Raw genomic sequence first — 27,337 nt, 5'->3', positions numbered from 1 at the left:
CAACCAATTTTCATCAGTTGTGCGGCAAATATATACAGCCTGTGAATGTCTTAATTGAAAATATGGAAATAAACTATATGAAGTCGGCCAAGTTCTTAGGAATTTGGATAGGTGAAAATCTCTCCAGGGATGAACACATGACTAAATTAAGTAGTAAAAATTCAAATCGGGTTTATTTCATAGTTAAAGTACTTAAAGACATGTTAAAAGATTTTACTTTTAAAAAATTGCTTTGGATTATTCCAGTCTAATGTAACATATGGCATTTTATTTTGAGGGAATACATGCAAAGCCAAAGTAATTTTCACAATACAGAAGGGAATAATACGAATGATGGCAACTGATAAGCTAAAAGATAGCTCAAACTATTATTTAAAAAACATCGTATACTTCCAGTATCCTGTTTGTTTACTGATATTTGTAAAGAGACAATTAGAGGGTGTCCTTAACCCTTTAACTGCCACAATGTATTAGCAAAAACTATATCCCTGGAGCCAAAACGTAATTTTGATGTTTCTCATTTTATTTGAACCGATTCTGCGTACTGCATGTGTATAATCTTCGAAAACAAAAAAATGTGAGGCATTCATAAGTGTCACGCGGCACAAATTTATAAAAACAGTGAGGCATAGGCTGATGCCTCATGACGGTTAAAGGGTTAATCGAGTAGAAGAAAATACAACCATAATACAAGAAACAAACAAAATTTCTCTGTTTTAGAACATACAACTGTATCATATGAGAAAGGGCTTAAACACCTTGGTATTATGCATTACAATAAACTTTCCAAAGATATAAAGACTCAGGACTCTGTTGCTAAATTCAGAAAAAGAACTCCAGAGGTATTTATTACAACACTGCTTTCACTTGGTAGATGAGTACATAAATTACTAACTACAATAAAATTTTACATTATCTGTTCAGTAAATCAGTCTCATTACTTGTTTTTAGTATTATATATATACATTCAAGGATTTCTACATACACTGCAAGTAATAAGTACTTGCACTAACTTTATTTTTAATAATGATATCATGCAAAATGTAAGGTATAATTATTAACCTAATGTATGTAATTTATATTATTATTATTATTTTACTTTTGTATTTATCTATAAATGACATGTCCACTTCAAATGCATTGTAATACAGTGTTAAATATATGAAAAAGGACGAAAATGAACAATACAATACAATGCAATGGGGCACGATTCTTATGCTTTGAAGAAAGAGGTAAGAAATTTGCATTAGATGACAGAACTATGTCAAACATGGATCCAGAAGATTGCATCTCTGATTACCTAAAGATTGAGAAATGTATTATTAATGCGTCTGTAGACTCTCTCCGATTCAGTCGTCTTCTGTTGCTTCTAAGGATGCGCTCACCATTAAAGGGGTTGGTATTTGTGTAACCGCTTGTTGGATGATGGATAACCAAACAAAATGTTAGATGTAAGCACTTACACCTTTTAATTAAGCAAGCTTTTATTTAAACTATAGTGTACAACGTGACGAAAAGTCGGGTGCAACAATTAGTATTTATAATGTAAATTACAGGTTCAGATTAGAAAATAAATTCACAAGTCCTGAAGTGGACAAATATCAAATAATATATTCTGCCTACTTTAAGATGTGAATAGAAGAATAAAAGCATTGAAGTACCAATGATCCAGACGTTGCAACGAAAAAAAATGATAAGTAAACAAGAGCAATCATTGATTAGATACAAGAAACAAGAAGAACCTAGGAAACGTCCACATAAAGCTGATGTGTCGAAATCAAGAAGCATTTTGGCATAACATGGAAAAATATTACAGAAGGATCGTTCGGCTGACCTAACTGGCACGACGCCAATGCCAGTGCAAGAGAAGCCCTTTCAATACTCCGTGCGAGTGCACAAACCTAAAAATTCAAAATCCTGCAAGTGGATTAAAACGTTTATTCTATAACATTAAATAAGATAACTCGAAATAGCCATAGACGAAGTAGATACATTGCAATTAAAGTAGAATTGAGGTTAGAAAAAAAGTAATTATTTTATCTTTGACTTTCAATTAATTCTTCCGTTTCAGCCTCCTATTCCTCTCACAGTAGGATTAGATCCATTGAGTTTGTTGACAGATGATGCTCAAATAGCTGTTTGGAATAATGAAGGACTTCCTAGTGACAGGATGTCCACAGAAAATGCAACAATTCTAACCAATTCGGAAAGGTGGCCTCTTATGATTGATCCACAGGTACGGAATACTTATAGGAATAATTTCCGTAAAATTACGTAGAAAACCTTTTGTGATATTTTTATATGAACAGAAACTAAGATCGCTCACTTCCTAATATTGTGAAATGTAATCTTTTACTGTGTCCTCCCACTAAGCATTCGGTACATCCTTATAAAATGTCCTGAATACTGACTGTGAGATCTCAGAGAACGTTTAGAACTAAAAAACTAAGCCAGGTTTTGGGGGATATTGTGGACTTCAGTGACTATACAGGTGTACAATTTATTTTCTGAAGATGACATCTTGCCGGTAAGCTCCTTCTGTACGCAAACATTCCTGCAGTCTCTTCCGTACATTGTTGATGGTTTGACGTAACATATCAACTGGAATTCCGGCAATCGCTTCTCGGATTTTGGCTTTCTATTCTTCCATTGTAGTAGGTTGACTAAGGAATACTTTGCTTTTAAGATGGCTCTACAAAAAGAAATCACAAGCTGACAAATCAGCAGATCTGGGAGGCCATTGAGTGTCACCATTTTTTGAAATTACGCGTTCTCCAAACAATTGGCGTACAGCAAGCATCGAGATTCGTGCTATATGGGACTTTGATCCATCTTGTTGGAGCAGGTTGTGTCAATAATGTGTGGAAATGTGGAAATCTCTGTAGTTGTTGCACATTAAAGATTTCAAGCATGGAGACGTAACGATTCGATCTGGCTGTAATCGCATAGCTATTCTCGTCCTCAAAAAAATAAGGGTCCATCACACCGTATATTGACATAGACCACCACACAGTAACTTTGTTGCTGTACAAGGGACGCTGGTGTAGCTCCATAGGATTGTCTTTTGCCCAATATCTAAAATTTTGATCGTGCTTTGATCGCAAATGCACGTTGCGCACCACTCCAAGCAAGCATGATTGCTAAATGGCAGGGTCTTGTTGACAGGCTGGCGTACGTTATTCAGTGTTTCCAAACGCCCACTGTTGCAAATACAACTTTCAAAAGTTCCCGTTTCTTTGAATCGCCCTATATTTTATATTTTGTTATTCATTCTTTTACCCTTTTAACATCCTTTTTAAATTTTATTTTCTTGTATTTTTATTTATTTTTTGCTTTGTTTTAATCTTATTTTTGGCGTTTTATACTTGAACTTAACTTTTTAAAAACTTCTATTTTGAGTTTTTAATTCCCATAATATGTCGGCCATTGGCCTTATCGTGACAGGGTAAATTAACCTCAGTGCCAACGTCCCCATTGAACACTCAGTGATCAATCACTTAATTTGTTATTATGCTGATTTTCTTGAACTTTTATTTGAACTAGTTTTAGAAGCATTATTTTGTACTTGTAATGCAAAATCAATCAATTAATTAATTAACTACGAAAATTTAAATATAATATGTAAATTTACATTCTAGTATTTTGATTTGTTGATAACAGTAGAAACAACCTGACTGATAATATGATATTATTCATAGACTACGTGATTATTATTTTACATCACATGTATTAAAGTCTTGTTTGAATTTCATGTGACATATAAATGAGAACATTAATTTCTTTTCTTTGTAGCTGCAAGGAATAAAATGGATTAAAACAAGATATGGAGATGATTTGCGAGTGATTCGATTAGGACAAAAAGGGTATCTGGACATAATTGAGATGTGTATTAGTAATGGATTTCCTGTTCTTATAGAGAACATTGGAGAAAGTATTGATCCTGTTTTAGATCCTCTACTAGGAAGACAACTTATCAAAAGAGGAACGTAAGTGAAGAGAGTATAAAATTATTATTTCTTAATTGGAAGTAAATGCTTAAGTTTTCAGACTCCCTCAAGCAGCGAACCATCATTGTGGCGAGAGGATGGAACTGAGAGGGCATCTTCATTTTATACACAACTTCACTCTATAAAATCAATGTTCGTCAATTTACAGACGTCGCTGTCGTATATTAGTCACATAAATTAAGTGTTCTTGGCTCTGTTGCGTATCTGAAACTCTCATCTGACGTATCGATAATACTTATTTAGTGTGTGCAACAAATAATACTGCTTGTTCCTTTCACAAGATTACTGCGAATAAAAATTGTCCTCATATGATAAAACTTTGTGTTGCATATAAAATTAATAAAAACTCGACTCTTAATCGATAGTATGACACAAAAATCTTAGTTCGTTCTAGTTTCTGTGGGTAAAATTTCACGTTCTTTTTTTAAATAAAGTAATTCAATTCCGTAAATTAGAAGATTAAGCAAATTTTACTTCTATTAATATCGCTAACTAAAAAGAAAAGATACCGAGTACTTAGCATAGAGGGTGTGCTTATGAGATAGCCATAGAAGTAGTGTAAGTTCTCCTCGCAAGCGCCCCGATATGGAGTTGCAACGCTCACCCGAACTTTCCATTCATCAATGAACATCAACATTTCATAGATACTAAAACTATAAAATTGGGTCCGGGCTCACACTCGCAAAAAGTCCAAACCAAAAGAGAGCGAAACATTTCAAGATTTTGATAGTGTGGAAAAGACAAGTACCGTGATGCCTATAGTCCGATATCTTGTAATTAAAGATGTTGATAGTACCAATGCTGAAGCTAACCGTCCGAGTGCTATTTAGTTCTTGCCCCCTCCCCTATTAATAAAGTAATTACTTATAACGCCGGACAGGTTAGAGATATCAAGAAATTACGGATGGGTACCCTATTGGTAGAAACGGTCGAAGACAAGCAAACAGCGAAGCTACTCAAATTGACTAACATTGTATCAGTGAACGTGTCAGTAGACCCCATCGTTACTGAACGTCTCTTGCGGTGTAATATCCAACGCCACCGAGAAGGAAATTAAATCAGAGCTGGCTAACCTGTTGTAGAAGTAACTTGCAGGCTTACTCCTTGTTATCCAGTTACTATTTTTTGCTTTCAGTTTGCCTACGCTTCCAGACTACCTATAGGCTGATTATTATCGACTTAAGATCCGTCCCTATATTGTGCTGTTTCAAATGTCAACACTCCTGCGTCGGGATGTGATGCATCATCATCCAATTCTTTGGAACTGCATCAGCCACTGGTCTTCCAGGTGGAGTTGTGCCGGCCGATCACCGACACTTAAAACCTTCGATCGAGAAAAGTATAAAGATAAGCGGACGAATTTCTTTGGACGCCAATCTTGCTATGGCCTGTTTCTGGTTGCATTTGTAGCTAGGAAGACGCATAGATCAGGAACCATGGAACGGAGGAGTGCAGCGCAAGAGTACCCAGGGGAACGGATAAAGGGGTGCCCTAAATGTTTGGTGTGGGTCTTGGAAATGAATGGTCTGTGGACGTCTTCTTCCAACTGAGGTGGGCATGCATCTATTCCTGCCATCTACTGTGTGGGTCCAATATTTGTGTTATCCGGTGTCCAAGTCTTTCAAAATATTAACATACAAAAAACTATTGAAACATAAAAAAGTAAAAAATAAAAATACAAAATATAAAAATCTGCACATTTTCTTTTCTTGTGGACTGGTGTGGACATTTTCTTTTCTTGTGGTTTTTGTTGTTGAATAGGTTGCTTCCTTTAGTTCCAATTCTTTATTGTCGAGGCCTTCCGTTTCTGTCGATGGGGATGGTCCTCTTCCCCTTGACCACGTCGGCCTCACGAAATCCTACGGTGAGGTCGTATTTATGGGATAGCCAGGGGAATAGCATAAGTTCTCCTCGAAAGCGCCCCGGTGTGAAGTTGCAGTGTCTATACAAGTTTTAGTATTATAAATGTATATTACCAACTTTTTATGAGTACTAAAAATATCAACTCAGGTCCGGGCTCACGCTCTCACAAAAAACCCAAACAAAATGAAAATGAGACAAATTTCCAAATTTTAGATTGAGTGGAATATACAAGTATCATAATACCTGTAGTCTGATATCTTGTAATTAAAGATAAAGATACTGATAGTGCCAATGCTAGAGCAAATCATCCGAATGCTGTTAAGAGCTTGTCTCCTTTACTCATTAATAAAATTATTACCAACAACTCCGGACAAGTTTAATATATCGAGAGATTATGGAATAGCATTTTATTGGTGCAAATGTTCGACGTGAAGCATACAAAAAAGCTACTTGAAATGTCTACCATTGGACCACTTAACGTGTTGGTAGAACTCCATCGTAGTGTGATATCACGTTAGGACCTCCTAAATGCCACCGAGAAGGAGATTAAATGCCACCGACAGAGCTGGATGACCAACATGTCGTAGATGTATCTCGCATCAACACTAAGAAATCAGGTGAACTCGTTGCTACTGAGTCACTAGTTCTTATTTTCAGTTTCGCTACACTTCCGAACTACGTGAAATCTGGTTATTATCAACTTAAGATCCATCTCTATATTCTCCTGCGTTGTTTCAAATTAACACTTCGGACACACCTACATGTCGTGTAATGTGAGTGCTGCTCTTTGTGCAAATTGCGGCTAGAGAATCATGATGTGGAACTCTGTACATCGACCAAGTCAACAATAAGGGTAAGTATTCTGCTTGGTCTCGGGACTGACCAGCGTTTCAACTTGAGAAATTTATCCGATAGCTAATGGTTGTTCTCTGCTGCTGATGCTAAGCGTCGTTTAAAAGAAAACACCCATTCCTCGCTTTTTGTGAGCTTTGTTACTTTTGTAACTATTTCTTGTAAATCTGTGGCATCCTAGGCGTCCGACGTTTCCACCCAGTCCAGTTAACTGGTCTTGTTCCCGTTCCGACCCCAGTGGCACCGACAAGCGAACCCCACAAAAACTTACGTATTTCTATTAGTGGTGGTCCTTGGCGAACACTAGCTCATCGCCGCCCACCTTTAGTTTCCGACCTAAAGGTTAGCAGCATATACGCTGCTCAATGACATAGTTCTTCCACGAAAATATCATACTCTTCACATGCTCGTAAGCTACTTATAGTTTCTTTTAAATCTGATAAGTAGATGGAAGATAAACAAATGGACACTGACGAGGAAGGTCCATAAACCGTGAGAGTTGAATTTTGATGAAAATTTGTGACAAGATTCAGTTCGAGTTGCTAAGTAATGTAGTAATAGTCACTCGATGCGCAAATGCTTCGTTGATCTGCTACACCGACGCCATCTTGAAATCCAGTAGGCATTGTCCAAGAATACCCTTTTGACACAAAAATGAAAAATCTTTTGATAGATCTGACTTCAGTATTGTAAACCAAGGTAGAGCATCTATATGTGGGAGTAATTTCAGTGCGTGGTCGCCATTGTGAAAGGCGCCATATTGAATCGCGGTCAAATATGATAAATGGTAAGGGGGTCATGTGGGGTATCAAATAGCACTGGAATTTACTCCTGAATCCATTTCCGTAACCAAAGTTTACATATCTATTTTCACTTCAGAGTTAAGAGCTCTCTCGCTCACAGGAACATATAAAAACTGTGCAATTAAAATTTGTGTTATGAAATGCAGTCGTGCGAGCACTTGCAGGATTTTAACTAATGCAGTAGTAGTCACTTGATATATAATAGCCACTATACCAATCATATCTTGAGACTAGTGAGAGAAATCGTTATTTAAATCGAAATTCCTGTAATGAAAAATGGAATAGCAGCACTGTAACAAATTATACCTATTTCAAAGTGAGCTATATATATGAGTCTGTGTGTTGCGATTATGCATAGCATTTAAATGCTGTAATATAAGTTAGGTGCAACGCCACATATGACTTTACAAGAATATATCTTGAAGTTATTAAAAAATTAATAGAAGAATTAATAGAAAAATAATATAAATTGATGCACATACGCAAATATTAACCTATTAACCTTTTGCTCTTCTGTTCTGAAGATGGAGATCCAAAACGAAATGATTAGCACACAGTACCGTGGGGCAGTACAAACACTTAACAAATGCTCTTTTGTCAGAATCTTCATGACCACAGACACTATTTTTTACTAGTCTCCAGAATAGAGCTGGATTTAGGTTTGGTGGGGCCCTAAACTACTGAAGATAATGGGACCCTTTATGTGTACAGATGAACGTAGGACCCTATATACAGAAATGAAGAAACCAGTGATATTTTACGAAGCAGACTAGCAGAAGGGGTCCCATTACTTACATCATAGGGGCCTACACAAACGAAGCACTGTTGCTATATGAAGATGTTACTTCGTTTATTGTTTTTCTTATATTTTGAAAATGTACATTCAATTTTTTCCTTGAATTTTTTGGGCCACTATGAGTATGGGGCCCTAATCTATAGCTTGTTTAGCTTATACGTAAATCCGACACTGCTGCAGAACATTTGTAAATGAACCAACTATTGCTCCTGTGACGTACTCACATTTCTGCCATGCATATGCAAGCATGTCCTTTAGGACTGGCGCACAAAATTGATGATACACAACAGAATACATTTTCATTATGAAAATTTTGCCATATAACTTGAACACCAAGTGAACACCAAACTTTTGCCAAGTGAACACCTGCTACAGTTAGTTATTTATCACAGTTTTGATATGAAAACTAGTCTTGCCCTTATTATAAGCGTTTTATCGTTAAAGGTGGAAAGTTGCAGATATTTAATTATTTAATATTGAAGAAAAAAGCAAAAAAGAGGCTTGTTTTATGGATTGCAACTTTGAATTGAATCTTGTAATAATCTTCATTGCCGTCTATTCTTAGCAGGTGTGTATGAATTCCCCTATCACTAATAGCAGAACAGACACAAGAGATCTGAATTCTAAGTTTCCAGGTGTATCTTCTTCTGAGAATGGGATGTGAACTGATAATTTACATCCCCTTTACTTGTTCAATGCGTCAGCAATAAATCGATTGTATTTAGACAAACTGGCAATAAATACATTAAAGTATTTTAACTTAGTAATATGCACGGTAAGTTATAGGTTGTCAAGTATGAGTATTTGAAAAGAAAGCAATATTCTGCAACAATGATGGTCTTTGCCTAAGGTTTCAAGATTGGAGAAGAAAACACACTATAACGGACCACGTAAATTGCCTAAAATAGATTTTTGGTTTGATTCAGTCCAACGTCCCACACTTATGTCTGCTACGCTAAAGGAGACGTGGACCTACTGATTATAGTGGAATCCGAACCATTTTGGTCGTTCAACAAATATTCACCAGTTTATATCATTTTTCTAATATATATCCGAACAATCCCTTTGGTATTCTCTGCTCGTCAGTACTATTAGGCATGTGTTTCATCGACGAGCAGTCTATTCCATCGCACTTTGAAATAGGTATAACTTGTAGCATGCTGCTATTCCATTTTTCACTACAGGCATTTCGATTTAATTAACGATTTCTTTCACTAGTCTCAAGATATGATTGGTATAGTGGCTATTGTACTGCATTAACTACTGCATTACTTAAAACCCTGAAAGTATAATAATAATAGTAACACATTTAATAACACAAATTTTAATTGCACAGTTTTTATATGTTCCTGTGAGCGAGAGAGCTCTTAACTCTGAAGTGAAAACAGATATATAAACTTTGGTTACGGAAATGGATTCAGGAGTAAATTCCAGTGCTATTTGATACCCCACATGACCCCCTTACCATTTATCATATTTGACCGCGATTCAATATGGCGCCTTTCAAAATGGCGACCACGCACTGAAATTACTCCCACATATAGATGCTCTACCTTGATTTACAATACTGAAGTCAGATCTATCAAAAGATTTTTCATTTTTGTGTCAAAAGGGTATTCTTGGACATTGCCTACTGGATTTCAAGATGGCGTCGGTGTAGCAGATCAACGAAGCATTTGCGCATCGAGTGACTATTACTACATTACTTAGCAACTCGAACTGAATCTTGTCACAAATTTTCATCAAAATTCAACTCTCACGGTTTATGGACCTTCCTCGTGAGTGGACGGTACTAGGCCCACATTGAAAGGTTAGCCTCAAATATTTCTCTCTTCCATTATGGCACTTCTTCAGAGGAACCTCAATGGCCTCAGTAGTCACCTTGAGAAATTGACGTAACTTCTCTCAGAGCTCTCACCAGTCCTTGTCTGATTGCAGGAAACTAATTTCAGGTCTACCCTGTCTTCTCTTATTTCTGGCTATACTGTTTGTAGATGTGATAAGCCCGCTGCAGGCTACGTGGCCATATGTGTCTTTGATTCTCTTCATTCTCGGTAGTTTCACATAGTATGCCGACTGCGAGCTGTTGCAGTGCAAGTTTTCTTCCCTCGCCTGCTTACCATTTGTTCCTTATACACTCCCCAATCTGAAGTCTTTACGAACGCCGATCTTCTTCAGCTCTATCATCATCTTGAATTGTCAGTCTTGCTTATTTCAGATCTTAATTTCTATCACCGTCTCTGATGCTCTGTCTGCACTGGCGATCGTGGACGTCAAGTCACAGACTTTCTTCAAGAGACTGGGCTGCTCATCTTCAATAATGGCAGTCCGGCTCATTTCTTCACTGACCATTGCACGTATTACTGTATCGATCTTTCCATGCACAGTGCTTGACTGTCGACTTCATTGACATGGAGAGTGCATCCTAATCTTTGTGGCGGTGATCACTTTCCGTTATTCGTCAAAGATCTCCCTGTTTTTCCTCACTTTCCTCACCAACGCTTCAATCTAAAGCGTGCTGAGTGGTTTAACTTTCGTGCGATCAGTAAGTTTCATTGTCGTCATGATCTCCCTGTAGCTATTATACTAAAGACTTTCGAGCTGACTCTTCTGAATGCTGCTTGTGGTTCTATTCCAGAGTGCAGTGGCAAGGGACTCCACCGGCCAGTACCAGCACTACTGACAATCTCGTTCATCATGAGGAACGGATTCATGGCGCCTTTCTCAAGGCACCACTTGGCGTTATGGTATATTAAAACAATTATAAGACTGGATCTTTGTGGGCATTTGCCTCACTTCATTGTGAACTGTCTTCATGGGCGACATTTCCGAGTGAGTGTGAGATCTAGTCTTTCAGAGTGCTTTGTCCAGAGCGCTAGGAGGAAGGCAGTGTACTTAATGTTAGTGTCACGTTGTGTGCTATCGCAGTCAACAATGTTCTTTAGCAACTCAAGTCTCTTGTTCCTGATTTGCTCTATGTTGACGATCTTATAATTTATTGTTGACACCTTCGCGGCATTACTCGACAACTTCAACTGCCTCTACATTGTCTTATTCGCTGATCAAACGAAACAGAATTACACTTTTTGACTTAGAAATCTCAATGTGTCCACTTCTGCCGCAAAGGCACTTGCCTTATTGATCCGGACTTGTATATGGATGACACTCGCTTGTGGATACTATTAAATATCTAGGATCAATATTAACAGACTAAAACCGTATCCACAAAGAAATTAAATATCGACTGAAAGTAGGGAATTTCTGTGATTATTCAGTTTAAAATCTTTTGTTGTCGCGAATTCTCTCAGGAATTTGAAGCTTAAAATGCATAAAACGATAATCATACCTGTTGTGCTGTATGATTACGAAACATGAATTCTTACTCTGAGGGCAGAACGAAGACTAAAGGTATTTGAGAATAGAATCCTGAGACGAATTCGGACCCGAGAAGAGCGGGAATGGAAAATGACGAAAAATCCATAACAAGGAACTGCATAATTTATACTGTTACTAAAAACTGTTAAGCTCATCAAGTCTAGGAAGCTCAGGTGGGCAGGTCATGTATCCAGAATGAAAGAAAGTGAGAATGTTTTCAAAGTTTTAACTGATAGTCCAAACGGAAAACTAGCATTAGAAAAACCTCCCAGAAATAGGAATGTAAAGAAGAAACTGGTTCCAGTTGGCTAAGGATAGAAATCAATAGAGAGCTTTGGTTAACACGCCATTGAACCTCCAGGTTCTATCACCATTTAGTTAGTTATACAGATCATGAGCCGTTTATATCAATATAATATCTCAAACCGTTCCGGAGATAGGAAAACATACTCTAGAGATTGCTGTTTTGCATTAAAAAGATAGGGGGATGCATGACGTCACGCCGTCCCCAGGGCCTATTTGTTTCCATTGTAATTTTATCAGGAAGTGGGGGACGCCATAGATATTTTATAGAAGTGGGGGAGGACGTACCCCAGCGTTATCCCTCATTTTTACATCTGAAATTACTGTAAAAGGCATTATGATCTTTATATTCGTTGAAAAGCATCTATGTCATACATTTCTAAATACTTTTACAAAATAATCTTTTGAAAAAAGTCAATTTCCCAATCCCTTGTAACTTTGTTTCTACTTGTTAGGAATACCGTACGTCATATCATGGCCATAGCATTTGATACCATTTTTATTATAATTATTATTATTATGAAAACGTTTTTGAGATAGTATGGCGTTCTTAGTTTGTAAGCTGAATAATAAATGTATTGTACGTTTTTTTAAAGATATAAATTTAAAATGTGAACTGACGTAGTACCATTTGAAGAAATACAACTTTATGCATTGTTTTTCTCAAAAACTTCATAGGATTGATTGTACTTATATATAATAACACGCAATAATCTTAATTTGCTAGACATGAACCTCATGAACTTCTATAACATTATTTTAAAAAATTATGTAGCTATTAATGTTAACAGTAGTGAAGAAATCGTGTGCTTATATGGACGTTTATTGCAGTATTAATTAGTAAAAATTCAAATACTAGTCTAAAGACGTTGCTTCCTGGAAGGTGCTCTTCTAGTTGAACGAAACGTCACCTGCTTCTACATCGTGCACACCACGATTTATTAGGATAAATATACCCACAAACTTCTAACTGGAGTTGTTTATTTTCAGTGCTGTTAAGATTGGTGATAAAGATGTAGAGTGGAATAACAAGTTTCGTCTAATTTTACACACAAAACTGGGGAATCCTCATTACAAGCCAGAAATGCAGGCACAAACGACTCTAATTAATTTCACTGTTACAAGGGACGGTCTGGAAGATCAGTTATTAGCTGAAGTAGTGAAGGTTGAACGTCCTGATCTGGAAGCACTTAAGGTAAGATATAATATACCGTACAGACTGTTGTAATATACAGTAATGATAATTAAACTGTAAAAATAGAATTTTAGGAATATCCGAATATATTTCTATGATACTTCTGTTTAAAAAGTAATATAATACTTCATAAGCAGCTTTATTGTTGATTTTACCTTGTCTTGGGTTCTGTTTTATTCTTGCAATTTTGGGTTATTGCATGCTCACGATATCATGAGCCATTTTCTGTAGTCTGTTCTTAACTCTGAAAATATTATTACCTCAGATCATAGCGCATTGGATACAGGCCAACGAAAATAAGCTTTATTCTGTAGAACTTCTTTGGGCAACGTCTCCTACCAGTCGCCGAGGTGCAGTGATCTGGCATGTTTGCTTATTATACATACTTTTCAAACATCCATTCTTAGTGTGTGATTTCAACCGTCCGTATTCAAACACTGTAGGCCTATCGTCCCACTGAGTATCCAACACATTCTTGTAAAACTATTATAATTGATGATCGTCAAGTGATGGAATTCCTTGATGAGAATGAGATGATTAAACTTAATTATGATAGTCACTTTTTCACTGGATCCGGCACCTACTAATGCATTGACCTCTCCCTATGTAATGTTTTCCTTGCTGTTTCCTTCACATTAAGAGTGTATCTTGATCTCTGTGGCTGTGATCGTTTTTGAGTGATTACAGATAGTCTGCCTGCAATCTTGGACGCTTCAACTTACAAGTGCTGATTGACCAACATTTCGAGAGCTCAGTGAGTTCCATCCCTGTGAAAACTTACCAGTATGCTGTTAACCTATTTCAGCAGATTGTGGTCGACGTTGCTCATGCTTCCATACCAAAATGCAGAGGTAATGATCCACCACGTTTTCATGGTGGTCTGCAGAAATCCGTGAAGTTATCCTGGCTTTCTATGTGCTCTTGCCACTTTTAACCAGCATTCAACTGCCGAGAATCTTCAACAATTTCGCCGTTCTACAGTTGGTATCTGATAACATTTTAGAAGCACCGAAGTTGGAAAGATTACGTGACGTCTCTTAGTCGAACTCCGATGACTACTGTTTGGCTACGAGTTAGCTCTACAAATGGCCTACTTTTTTCACCTAATGTGTCCCTCTATCAGTAAATGGAGTTCTAGAGATTAACTCCACAAAGATAGTCAATATATTGAACTGACACTTTTCTTTTATTTCCGACTCGGCACACTATTTCGTCGGGTTAAATAGCTTTTACACTCTATTAAGAACCTTTTAAATTACGTAGCTCCAATACTGAAGATTACAATGTTCCCCTCATGACTCACAAATTCAATTCTGTCTTAAGTAAGTCGTCCAACACTGCTCCAGGGTTTATCGTATCCAGCGATTTACAAGTTGTATTATTGTAGTTGCATAGTTACATCTGGTTTTGAGATACGCTCCCCGACTTTGATGGTGTGCTTCCAATCTTGAAACAAGAGAAAATTGTATCAACAGTCACAACCTACAGACCCAGTGCTTGTACGGGCTGTGTCTGTAAGCTTCATGAGCACATGGTAAACATGCGTCTCATTTGGTATTTAGAATCATACCCTCTGATGAGAAAGTTTCAGTATGGCTTTGGCTTATTCCGATCAACTACAGACAATTTTGTTAATATCGAAAGACAGATTCGAGAAGCCTTCTTACATAATCATCACCTTCTTGCTAAGATTTTTGATTTGGAAAATTTTTATAGCACAATTTTGCACTGTGGAATTTAAAACCTCCTGTGTGGTCTACTATATGCTGACTAAAAATGAAATCTTTAAGATTATGTCCCACGCTTATGCCGGCTAGTCTAAAGGAGACGGTGATGATGAGAAATGAAGCAATTTATGGAATGAAGAAAGTGAGAGGAAACGGAAGAACCCCGAAAACACCCATGCATACGATGTTTGTCTACCACAAAGTTTACTTGGCGCGAGCTGGTATCGAACCGGGGACCCCATACACCAGAGGTGAACGCTCTACTATTGAGCTCTATGCTGAGGATTGCGGTATTACACGACAGCTTCAATTTACTTCAAATCGTCTTGTTCATTCTTCAATATTTCGGTTTTCTAACTCAAAAAAAACTTCTGCCAATCAACTTACGTTCTTAATTCGGACTTGCATCTCGGTAACACTCGTCTCTTATTTGTTGACACTGTTCGATGTCTGAGTTTGACTTTTGATCGTCGTTTAACACATCTTGATCGGCACACATTGCTCTTAAGTAGTCTTTTCTCCGAGCTATGAACTTGCTTTGAGTGCTTTTCCATCGCACCTACAATGCTGATCGTATTGTTCCATTGTGATTATATCGTAGTCTAATTCGGTCTCAGTTAGACTATGTTTGTATTTCTTATTCAATTGCCCGTTCCTCTCTACTGAAAAAAACTTGACACTATTCATCACCTGGCTACTTATTAGTGCTTTCTGTGCTATTCTTGTTATTAATTTTTATTCAGAAGCAACGAATCACTGTTAGCCTATCGTCGAAAGAGGTTTCTCTTAAGTTATACATATGCAGGAAGTAGTCAGCCAACATGCCCATAGTACGACCTGTTCACGAGGATCTCACTGCTTACGAATATGAGCGACCGTCTCTTTTTTTTTTTTTGTTAGTTTGTTCTTCCACAATGACAGTTGACTCCGCCAAGACTCGACCTTCGATTGTAATAATAAACCAAGCAGCAGACAAGTTCCCAGCAATTCAAGCAAGAGTTTGTAGCGTTGCTAGAGCAGTATGCCGATTTTAATTTGTTTTATACGTTCGAATAGTTAGACTTCCAATGACTAAGCCTTCGCCACAGACGAAGACAGTTCGAAATTCTGTCTCCATCGAATGTGTTCAGTATACACTACTATACTAACAACAATTATTCTTGTCCTCAATCATATGCTTCAGATTTCGCTGCGTTACGTGCTTATCTATACTGACTTAGAAAGCGTTACTATAAGCAGGCAGAATGCTCTTCCTAAACACAACTTAGTGCAAGACATTCTTGTGAAATGTCATCAACTGCACCAACAGGGCTGTGTACTCGTGGGATCCTATGTGACGTCATTCGAAGAAACGAGCATGCTAACACAGTAAGCAAGAATGTCACATTAGCAAGGGTTCCACTCCAACAGTTTCTTCATTTCTCTGACATTAGTAGCTCTTTCGTCCAACAAATGCACTTTCACTGGCAAGAAGTTGGAACCAGGCTAATAAAAATAAGCTCGACTCAGTAAAACTTAAGCCAATCATCCGGCTTATCACGAAAGAGCATAATCGCATTATGACAATTTATTGGGAAGGCAGAAAAATGAAACATGAGTTCCTTTCAAAACACGAGCACATAATATGTGAGAAACTTGAGGCATAGAAATACTCATATTTTATATAAATGGAATCAAAGTTGGATTGGGTCGAAGTTCTTCATTTTTAGTATGCTCTTTGTATGATCTGACTAGGGATATGTTATCTTTAGGTCTCGCAAAGTCTCTTTAAAGATGAGACAAAACTCACATAGCAAGAAAAGCAAGATTAACTGCACTGAAAGTACATTAGACTGAAGAGAGAAGTGCATTGAGTTGATTTACAAAGCCTAATACAGTTCTAACCATGGTGTTGACTTTTTTCACAACCATAGTTTTCTTCTAACAAGGAAAGCTATCCAACTCCTTGACGAGTATCGCATTGAAACTTGCACAAGTGTAAGAACATATTGAAAGATGGAAATATGTTTACTTCTACGATTCGCAACGTCCTCGAACAGGAAATAGAATCTTTCCCCATAGCCCCTGAAAGTTATGTACTCTGGTCATACATGTCAGACTTGATGCATTGAAACTTGTTTCCTCACGAAGACAAATATTGCTAACTCAAGGTGATAACAGTCGGTGGTGATTGGGATTTCTGATATGTCATTGATGCTAATTGATGTCAAATGGAACACGATACGCGATCGTAAGTTCCAAACGAACACGTTTACCTGGTGGAGAAAAGGGACATGCTGAAAGCACAACGCAAAAATGGCTTTCAATTATTATTATTATTATTACTGTTATTAGTGTGATTATATTATTATTATTATTATTAGTAGTAGTAGTAGTAGTAGTAGTAGTAGTATGATTAGCATTATTAATATGAGCAATATGATGAGTAAAAATAATAATAATGAGAAGAAGAAGACAACAAATATATCGTTGGACCCGTTAATTAACGAAGGACTTTGGCCCGTCTTGAGTGTTCTTTAGCACTGCTATAAAGGTTTTAAAATCCACAAACAACCATACCCCAGACGGGATTCGAAGTCGGGACCCTTGAGTCGCTGGCTTGACGTCTCAACCCACACGAACACGAGGTCGGCTAGAAGAAGAAATAGTATAGGATAGGGTTTCTCAACCTAGGGGTTGCGAAGATAAACAAAAGAAATAAATATAATTAGAATCTAATACCGAAAAATATTTTTAAATATTATTTTGAATTTTGCTCTCATAGATAATGTATACATACTGTCAAGAATAAGAAAAACTTGGTCTTCAAAACATTTTCAATAGGTGCAGAGTTGGTTTAAATTCAATTTAAATGAAAGATCATGATATGAAACTAATGAGAACTGCATATTGAAATATCAGAAAAATGCAAATGCGCTTTATATTTATTTTATCATATGTCGCAAAATTAAGTGAGTTATGAAGTTTTAAAATTTTCAAACGGCCTCCATTTTGAAACAATATGACGGATCGGATTCGATATTTGTAATACGAATGAACTGATCAAATTTGGGCTTAATCCATTTTCTTTTAGGGAAGTTATTTTATCCACTATATACAAGAAATGGATTCTACTATTATAGAAGTAGACGTAGGCCATATAGTGAGATCTCCGTAATAGGTTAATTAAATATCCGACACAAGCTTATTACAAACCAGAAATTGTAAGGGGATCGCTGGCAAGAGGATGTGATAATATGAGGGTCGTGATCGGAATTAAGTCGAGAACCACTGGTATGGGATTATTATTATTATTATTATTATTATTATTATTATTATTATTATTATTATTATTATTATTATTATTATTATTATTATTATTATTATTATTTTAATTATTATTATTATTATTTCTTTATCATCTTTTTCGTCTTATTACAGACTTCATGTTCGTGTTGGTTGAGGCGTCAAGCTAGCGACTCATGGGTCCCGACTTCGAATCCCGCCTGGGGTATGGTTGTTTGTGGATTTTAAAACCTTTATAGCAGTGCTAAAGGACACTCAAGACGGGCCGAAGTCCTTCGTTACTTAACGGGCCCAACAATATATTTGTATTATTATTATTATTATTATTATTATTATTATTATTATTATTATTATTATTATTATTACTCATCATCATACTGCTCATATTAATAATGCTAATTATACTACTACTATTATTATTACTACTATTACTACTACTACTACTACTAATAATAATAATAATAATAGTCACACTAATAATAATAATAGTAATAATAATAATAATAATAATAATAATAATAATAATAATAATAATAATAATAATAATAATAATAATAATAATAATAATAGAAAGCCATTCTTGCGTTGTGCTTTCAGCGTGTCCCTTTTCTTCACCGGGTAAACGTGTTCGTTTGGAACTTACTATCGCGTATCCTGCTCCATTTGACATCGATTAGCGCCAATGACGTATCAGAGATCTCAATCATCACCGACTGTTATCATCTTGAGTTAGCAATATTTGTCTTCGTGAGAGAAAATTTTCAGTGTATCACATTCTGGCATGTATGACCAAAGTACATTACTTTCAGGGGTTATAGGGAAAGATCATTCTATTTCCTGGTCGAGGACTTTGCGAATCGTAGGAGTAAACATATTTCCATCTTTCAAAATGTTCTTCCACTTGTGCAAGTTTCAATGCGATACTTCTCGAGGAGTTCGATAGGTTTCCTTGTAAGATCAGTTTTCCTTTTTTCATATTCTCCTGCTCCGGCAATTTTTTCACGTTGTGCATTAATATATATACGTGTTTATTCACCATTAGCATTTCGATGATAGATCTCTCTTGTGGATCAATTAATTCCTGTTTACATAAATAAAATAAAGCTTTGTTACTTTGTATTCCCGTAGTTAGTAACTTATCCAATATTTCAACCACTTTCATCATTATGGCCCTCCTCAGGGTAATATCGTTTACTTACAGGTAAGTTGAGTCTTCTATATCTTCATATTTTCCTCTTCTTTTCCTTGTTTTTTCCTAATTTATATTTTCATTTATGAAAAAAAGTTGAATTTTCATTGTTCAAGCACGTTCGGGAATATGTGAGTTTTATTTTATGTAAATGTATTCACTGTTTCTTCATAAATTAAAATATGAATTAGATGCACAAGGAAATGAAAACGAAACTATGAAGATTTAGAAGACTCGCTCTTACTCGTAAGCAGAAAATTCTATCCGGAAGAAAGCTACAGTAAAGAAAGTGGTTGAAATATTAGAACAAGGCAATAATTACGCGACTATATGGTGAGATAGCTTTTTACGTAACATACCTAGGTAAAATCTGTTACATTTAATTCTTGTTTATTTTACAGGCAGATTTGACTAAACAGCAAAACACATTCAAAATAACGTTGAAAATGCTAGAAGATGACCTATTGGCGAGGTTGGCAGCTGCTGGGGATGATATCCTTTCTGATGTTGCTCTGGTTGAAAATCTCGAGACAACGAAAAAGACGGCAGCTGAAATTGAAGTCAAGGTAGAAGAAGCCAAACGAACGGCTGTTGAAATTGATATAAACAGAGAACGATATCGTCCAACTGCCTGCAGAGCTTCTTTATTGTATTTTATACTAAATGAGCTAAATAAGATTCATCCCATGTACCAGTTCTCACTGAAGGTAACGGTGTTTCATTTGCTTAGATATAGAAAAAAATCATTTTTTTAAATTCATGAGAGTAATTTTTGCAGTAGAATTTCGTGCATAATTCTTAAAATGTTTTCAAATATTATTGATCGAAACCTTTTCATTTGCTTAACTTTTGAAATACTAAATCAATAAAGCAAATACTCCTCCCGATCGATTACACCGATTTTGATGAGGGGAGTATTGGAAGGGGAAGGAACTCAAATACTTTCCATAAAATTTGTCTTCCGTGCGAGGAACGAGCATTTAAGTCAGCATATATATATATATATATATATATATATATATATATATATATATGGTAACTTTTTTTTTAGTTTCCGAGTTGCTATACCGCGGAAAGTTGTGGTTAGTGATGACTTGAAAAATAAAAAAAAGTGTCTAAATCGGTTAATATCTTCCGATCGCACAAAGCATCTGAAAAGTTTTAAAAAGCACGAAAAATGTACTGTTTTCGCACTTTTTATGAAAACAAAATACTCTCGTATTTTTAATGCTATAGTGATAAAACGTTACAACTAGTAATATTTAATAAGAAAAACACATGTTGTATGTTTTTAGGGAGTATCTTCCGATCGCGCACGTGTGAGACACCTAACAAGAAGATTCCTGTCATTGAGCGAAAATTCTTATATCTTCAGAGAAAGCATGGGTTAGGAAAAATTAGTGCTTTGGATCGGAAGGAGACATCAAAGTTGAAACGTAGACCTGAAAGGAGAAGCTATACTTAAAATAGAGATGACCCTGATTGTTTACTTGAAGAAGAGCTAAGTTGTTCAGGCAAAGTGTGTTCTGAAATTAAACAACCAAATGACTCTGAGAAAAATGAATCTCCATCTCCATGGCAGATGAGAATTAAACTAGGAACTACAGCATTAATCTGCGATCGATATGGAGTCAGTGACCGTGCAGGTTCTGCTATAGCACCCAGTGTGCTAGAAGACTTTGGTATAATAACCAAAGCAGATACGTCTATGGTTATTGAAGGTGTAAAATTAGAAGGGAAAGGAGCAAAATTAGGAGTGACTTGCAAAACAACAGTGAAAATGATTTAGATAAACTGCGTGGTCTTTATTTTGATGGAAGAAAGGATGACACCTTGATTATAGATAAGATTGAATCCAAACAATTTCGTCGTACTATTAAGGTTTACCATTACTCGCTCATCAAAGAACCTGGTTCTGTATACATTGGCCATGTGTCGCCGAGCTCTGGATCTGCTAAAGACATTCTGTCTTGCCATAATGAACAAGGAATTTCGGTGGAAGACTTGGATATCATCGGTTGTGATATCATGGTACTAACACAAATACTGGCTGGAAAAATGGTGTTATTCGTCATCTTGAGATCCATATTGGGCGACCTCTGCAATGGCCTATTTGTCTACTCGATTTCAATGAATTACCTTTCCGTCATCTTTTTCAACATTTTGATAGAGGAACAGTTGGCCCCACGACATTTTCTGGACCAATTGGAAAGAATCTAAGCGGGTGTGAGAAACTACCAGTGATAGATTTTTAACCAATAAATTGTGTAATTCCAGAAGTTAACAGAAATTCTTTGAGTAAAGACCAGAGATATCTTTTAGATATATGTCAGGCGGTCAAAAGTGGCATATGTCCAAGTGATTTATCAATTCGTGATCCCGGACCACATTCACATTCCAGACGGCTCACTTGTGCAAATAGAGTTCTCAGACTATACATAAGTGAAGTAAATCCTTCAAATGAGTTAAAAACCATAGTGACTTTCATTTTGAAATCTTAGATGCCAGTGTGGTTTGAAATTAAAAACAGCATAAGTGGACCCATTCATGTATATAGAACAATTGAAACATCTCGATACTTGCCTGACAATTTGAAGCAAGTTGTTTGCCCCATCATTGAAAGGAACTCGTTCTTTGCCCACCCCGAAAATATTTTAATAGCCATGATTTTTGATAAGAGGAAGAACATTAGAGAACTCGGGCTTAGAAGAGTGTTGAAAGCCAGGCAGTCTGATTCGAAAGACAAAACCATCAGAACCTTTCTTACTCCAACTGTACATTTTAAGCCTCAGATTACATTGACATGATTGACTGGAGTGAAGCCAAGTAGTCTTCTCCACCTCTTCTTCGAAAAGTTTCAAACGACGACATCAACTCTTTCATTCAACGAGGTGAAATACCAGATGGGGATATCAAGAAGATCCCCTGCCATACGCAAGCCGTGGGGCGATGCGTGAAGCTAGTTACAGAAGCTTCGCTCAAAGTATGCGGATCCAAATCAACAGATGGCTACATCAGAGCAACGTTGAAATCCAAATCTTTGGTGCCTGAGTTCAGAACAAAATCTGACTATAAAGTCGCTTCAATTTTGTAAATCTTTCAAAAAAGAAAAACAAATGTAAATATGTAAATATTGTAAATAGCACACACCTTTTACGTCTGGATGGATGGGAAGAGTGTGGGTGGAACTCGAAGTGCAGCCTCCTCCTCTGTTTTATTTTATATATAAAAAAACAAGCGAAGAGCTGCACATTTGTGTTAGCGTTGGAAATTATATGTCATAACCAGGGTGCGAAATCATTTGAAAATGGTGGGGGGGAAGAAGTTCAGCGATCCACACTAATGCCTCGTGGGGCCTCCAAAAAGTTGAAATTTTAATGGATTATTATTATTATTATTATTATTATTATTATTATTATTATTATTATTATTATTATTATTATTATTATTAATTACTACTACTACTACTACTAATAATAATAATAATAATAATAATAATAATAATAATAAGTGTTCAAACTAGTCGACATTGTTATTTAAAAATACTTCAATGTTATTTATCCATTTAACCAAAATTGATAACTTATCTACTGTATTTAATATACACTTCGGTGCGTATGGTCCAGGGTTAGACTTCCGTGGAAGCACAGTATCCTTGTGTTTACCATCATATTGAAGACTGCATTCACCAAAATAGTGGTAGAGATCTATAAGTCAGAAATAATAGTCCCTGAGAACCGATGTCCTAACCAAGCATTAGAACTACTAACTTGAAGCGCTTCACCTGGTCAGCCATAGATCCCCATGAGCTGTAGCGTCTGAGCATAGTTTTTATTATTTATGAAATTCCCGTTTCTTCGATAAGTATTTGGTATTTCAGTTTGGTCGCTCATATCCGGTCACTTATGTAAGTCTAAATAATACTATGTATTTATATTGTATTATTAGCAAGAATATATTATTATAAATAACAGATATGATTTCAATACAAATACTTGATAGGCAACAAAAAGCCGTGTTGCCTCAGTGGTAGAGCGCTCACCTCAGGTGTGTGGGATCCCTGGCGGGATCCTAGCTCGCGCCAAATTCTGCGTGTGGTATACAAACAATTGTGTGTGGGTTTTCTCGGGGTCTTCCCGCTTCCCTCCACTATCTTTATTCACATTATAATTAATCTCATCATGACCGCCTTCCTTCGCCTTACTGAATATTCGTAGGACGTTAAACCTTAGAAAATGAAAGCACAAATGCAATAATATGATTGATTTGCTGATTTAAATTTAGTGTCCCTTTTCAGCAGCGAGACTGTGAGATGTGGACTTACAGTTTAAGGTGGAATCCGAATCACGGTAATCGTTCAAATTTTTGTAAGGCGCTCCCACCAGGAATCGAACCCGGGACCCCGTGCACCGAAGATGGTGCGCGCGTGCTAGCCACTAGACCAGCGGGGAGAGCCACAATAATACGAGTATTGAATGATTGTGTTACTCTATTTATAGACCTAAAATATAGTTTACAATAACGTATCTTACCTTAGAGGAAAATTTTAAGATTAAACTTCACTTTCTTTCCGTTTGTAACGAGAGTTGGACATGTGATGGCCAGAAGAAACTTGCGTATGAGCAGCAGTAACAGCATCCCATAAAGGAGGTCCACTGAGTTCAATTGTCAATAAAGATTGCAAGGTGTTCGCCAACATACGGTTTCTTTCGGAACTTTTAATATGAACAACACTGAATCCACATTCACAGGCAGCATTTGATAATGGCACAGAACCAACTTTCCGCGTTAAGTCTTTTAAGAACTTGAAAATCATTTACCGACTTAGAACTTGACTTGTACTCTCTCCATTCTGACACTGTAGAACCCCCGTTTGGTCTAGTGGCTACCACGCTTGACTTCGGTTAGCGTGGTCCCTGGTTCGATTCCCGGTGGAGTACAGTTGAACGACCAAAGTGGTTCGGATTCCATTATAATCAGTAGGTCCACGTCTCCTTTAGCCTAGCAGGCATAACCGTGGGACGTTAAACTAAATCAAACCAAATCATTCTGACACTGCACTATCAGGATTCAATCCAAACAATTGAGCTGCTTTATATACCGGTACTTCTACGTTACCGTATAAACCACTCATGCTATTATGATCTTTATTTTCAAACACTGAAAAGCACTTTAGCACATCATTATAAGGAAATCTTGTTTCCACTTCGTCTACTAAACCCCAGCAACACCTTGTTTCTCATAGTAAACACTACATTCCCATCCGAACCAAAACCAAAAAGCTTTTCTTTAAGATTTAAAATATCTATGCCATCTTCGGAAAACGCTTGAATAATTTTCTCTTCAAGGGATTTTGCATCGGCATTTTCTACAGGCACTAATTTATAAAAACAACAACAAGGGTTATTTTCTTCGTCCACATATGTTACATATAACAGCAAGTGTTTATCCGCAAATCTGTTTGTAGATTCGTCAACTGTAATTGAAAAACAATCTGTTTAAGAAATTTTACCAATTTTGCACGCAACTAGAGAATAAAGGTCTCCATCTCGTCACAATGAAACCGACAAAATTAAACACCTGATCCCTTTACAAGTGAACTACGTTTTTTGAAACAGGCATGCATTCAAAATTATTGTTTGTTTGAAAATTTTCATTATAGACATACTTATATTTTCATATTAAGGTGTACCCCTTACAAATTTTGGTGGGGGGAAACGCAAGTATAAAATTTTTGGTGGGGGGAAATCCGTCCCCCCGGGATTTCGCACCCTGGTCATAACCTTGCAACTCTCTCATTAAAACATTAAACATTATAAAACATATTAGAACGCATGTTATTACATCAACACTATAGGGCATTAAAAATATCGCAGTTTATAATTTGTTATTTAAAAAAAAAAAATACGAACAACAGACATTTTTCTTAAACTTCATGGGCTTTGCGCGATCAGAAGATATTCTCTAAAATCAAAAAAACAACTGTTTTTATTATTAAGTAAGGCATGTTGTAATGTTTTATCACTATAGCGCAAAAAATACGAGAGTATTTTATTTTAATAAAGAGTACGAGAAAATTAAGTTTTTCGTTTTTTAAAAAAAAAATTCAGATGCTTTGCGCGATCGGAAGATATTAACCGATTTAGGCACCTTTTTTTTATTTTTCAAGTCATCACTAACCACATATAGCAACTCGGAAACTAAAAAAAGTTTTTTTCGATCCACCCTAATATATTGGACAATTGGGAGACCCGGGTTCGATTCCCCGCGGGAGCGCATGTGGTTCGGATTCCACGTTAATCCATGTCTCATATAGCCTTGCTGCTGAAAGGGACGCTAAACTAAAATCAATTCAACTCAACTATACAGGATGAACAATTTATCTTGATCATCCGCTATAACGTAGAAACTAAAAGAGAGAGAAAAGCAAAACTATACGAAGAAACTATAAAGAAGGGGGCATCTTTGTATGTGCTTAAACAAAAAGACCCAACAGTGTTGCCAACCCAATATGAAGTTATATTTTTTCAAATGACACTACGTCAGAGTATTATATTTTTCAAATTAACATGTCAAACGTAAACTTAAAATACCACATTTATTTTTCAGTGTTGCAAACTAACGATGTTATAGTATCACAAACATCCAAAGTTTGGAAGCCTCTAACACACATACAACACAACGGAAATGGATAGGATAATACACATCAAAAGTACCTTAGGTCTGGATACCATGGTATGACTTGTTTTGAATGAATAATACTAAGTTTCAAGGGCTTGAAAATTTGATTTTTTTAAACTGATTAACTTCAAAAAATGCTTAGATAAGTATCATCACGTACTAATTAATTTAACGTTTAGAGCACTTCGATATCTCGTACAGTTCCGGAGATATGATAAATATTGGTAAAGATCGCAATACTGCTGAAAATGGCGTATTTGTGGAAAATATTTAAAATAGTTTTTTTTTTTTCCTTATTTTTTATAGCATTTCAGCAATAGCCTTTAGTAGCTGTAATTAAAGTTCTCGCAATTACATGATTTGAAACATTTTTCGAAATAAATCAGTTTTAAAAAATTCAAATTTCCAAGTCCTTGAAACTTCGTTTTATTTATTCAAAACAAGTCATACCATGGCCATGGTATCCAAACCTAAGGCACTTTTGATGTGTATTATACTATCCATCTCAGTTGTGTTGTATATGTGTTAGGTGCTTCCAAGCGTTGGATGTTTGTAATACTATAACATCGTTAGTTTGCAACACTGAATAATAAATGTGGTATTTTAAGTTTACGTTTGACATGTTGATTTGAAATATGTAATAATTTGAAGTAGTGCCATTTGAAAAAATATAACTTTTTATTGGGTTGGCAACACTGTTGGGTCTTTCTGTGTAATACATACAAAGATGTTCCCTTCCGTACAGTTTCTTCGTACAAAATTTCACTTTCTCCCTCTTTTGGTTTCTACGTTATAGCGGATAATCAAGTTAAATTGTCCACCCTATATATATGGACACCCTAATATATATAGTTAGTACATCGTGTTTCTAAAGTGAATGACCTGATCTTGGACGGTAATAAACAGGGAACAAGGAACGTGCCGCAAGGAAATGAGTGTTGTTTGAATGGGCGTGATGTAGTGTGTCAGAAAATCGCCGTTAGATGTCAGTCAATGTGTCTTCTCAGTTTTCAGTCAGTAGGAAGTAAGATGGCGTTCGCTCAACAGAAGCCATTTTGTGTGAAGCAGTTTGCAAAGAATGAGTAAGTTATTTCGATCCAGCTGCTTTTCGTCGGCGTTTTGCCATTGATCCACCTGCACCTCATTCTACCTTTACCTCGTGACATAGAAGTAGTGAAGAGCGGAATAACAGCTGCCGTAACTGCTGTAAACGCAGATACATGGTGTAGAGCTTATGACGAATTTAGCTGTCGTCTAAATG

General features: G+C 36.4%; 1 protein-coding gene across 1 annotated transcript in view; it reads left to right on the top strand.

Annotated features, from left to right (window-relative positions):
• Positions 1 to 27,337, top strand: part of LOC145694826 (dynein beta chain, ciliary-like) — a 614,922-nt gene that overhangs the window by 533,546 nt on the left and 54,039 nt on the right. The window contains exons 59-62 of the mRNA XM_081771484.1: positions 2,072 to 2,236; positions 3,793 to 3,986; positions 12,990 to 13,194; positions 19,797 to 20,102. Of these exons, the coding sequence (XP_081627610.1) occupies positions 2,072 to 2,236; positions 3,793 to 3,986; positions 12,990 to 13,194; positions 19,797 to 20,102 (870 nt within the window). The remainder of the gene's footprint in view (positions 1 to 2,071; positions 2,237 to 3,792; positions 3,987 to 12,989; positions 13,195 to 19,796; positions 20,103 to 27,337) is intronic.

Source organism: Thermobia domestica, chromosome 9 (genome assembly GCF_964235325.1).
Source record: "Thermobia domestica chromosome 9, izTheDome1.hap1.1, whole genome shotgun sequence".
NCBI lineage: Eukaryota > Metazoa > Arthropoda > Insecta > Zygentoma > Lepismatidae > Thermobia > Thermobia domestica.
Note: the sequence above shows the minus strand (reverse complement) of the source record. Positions and strands in the feature narration are given on the sequence as shown.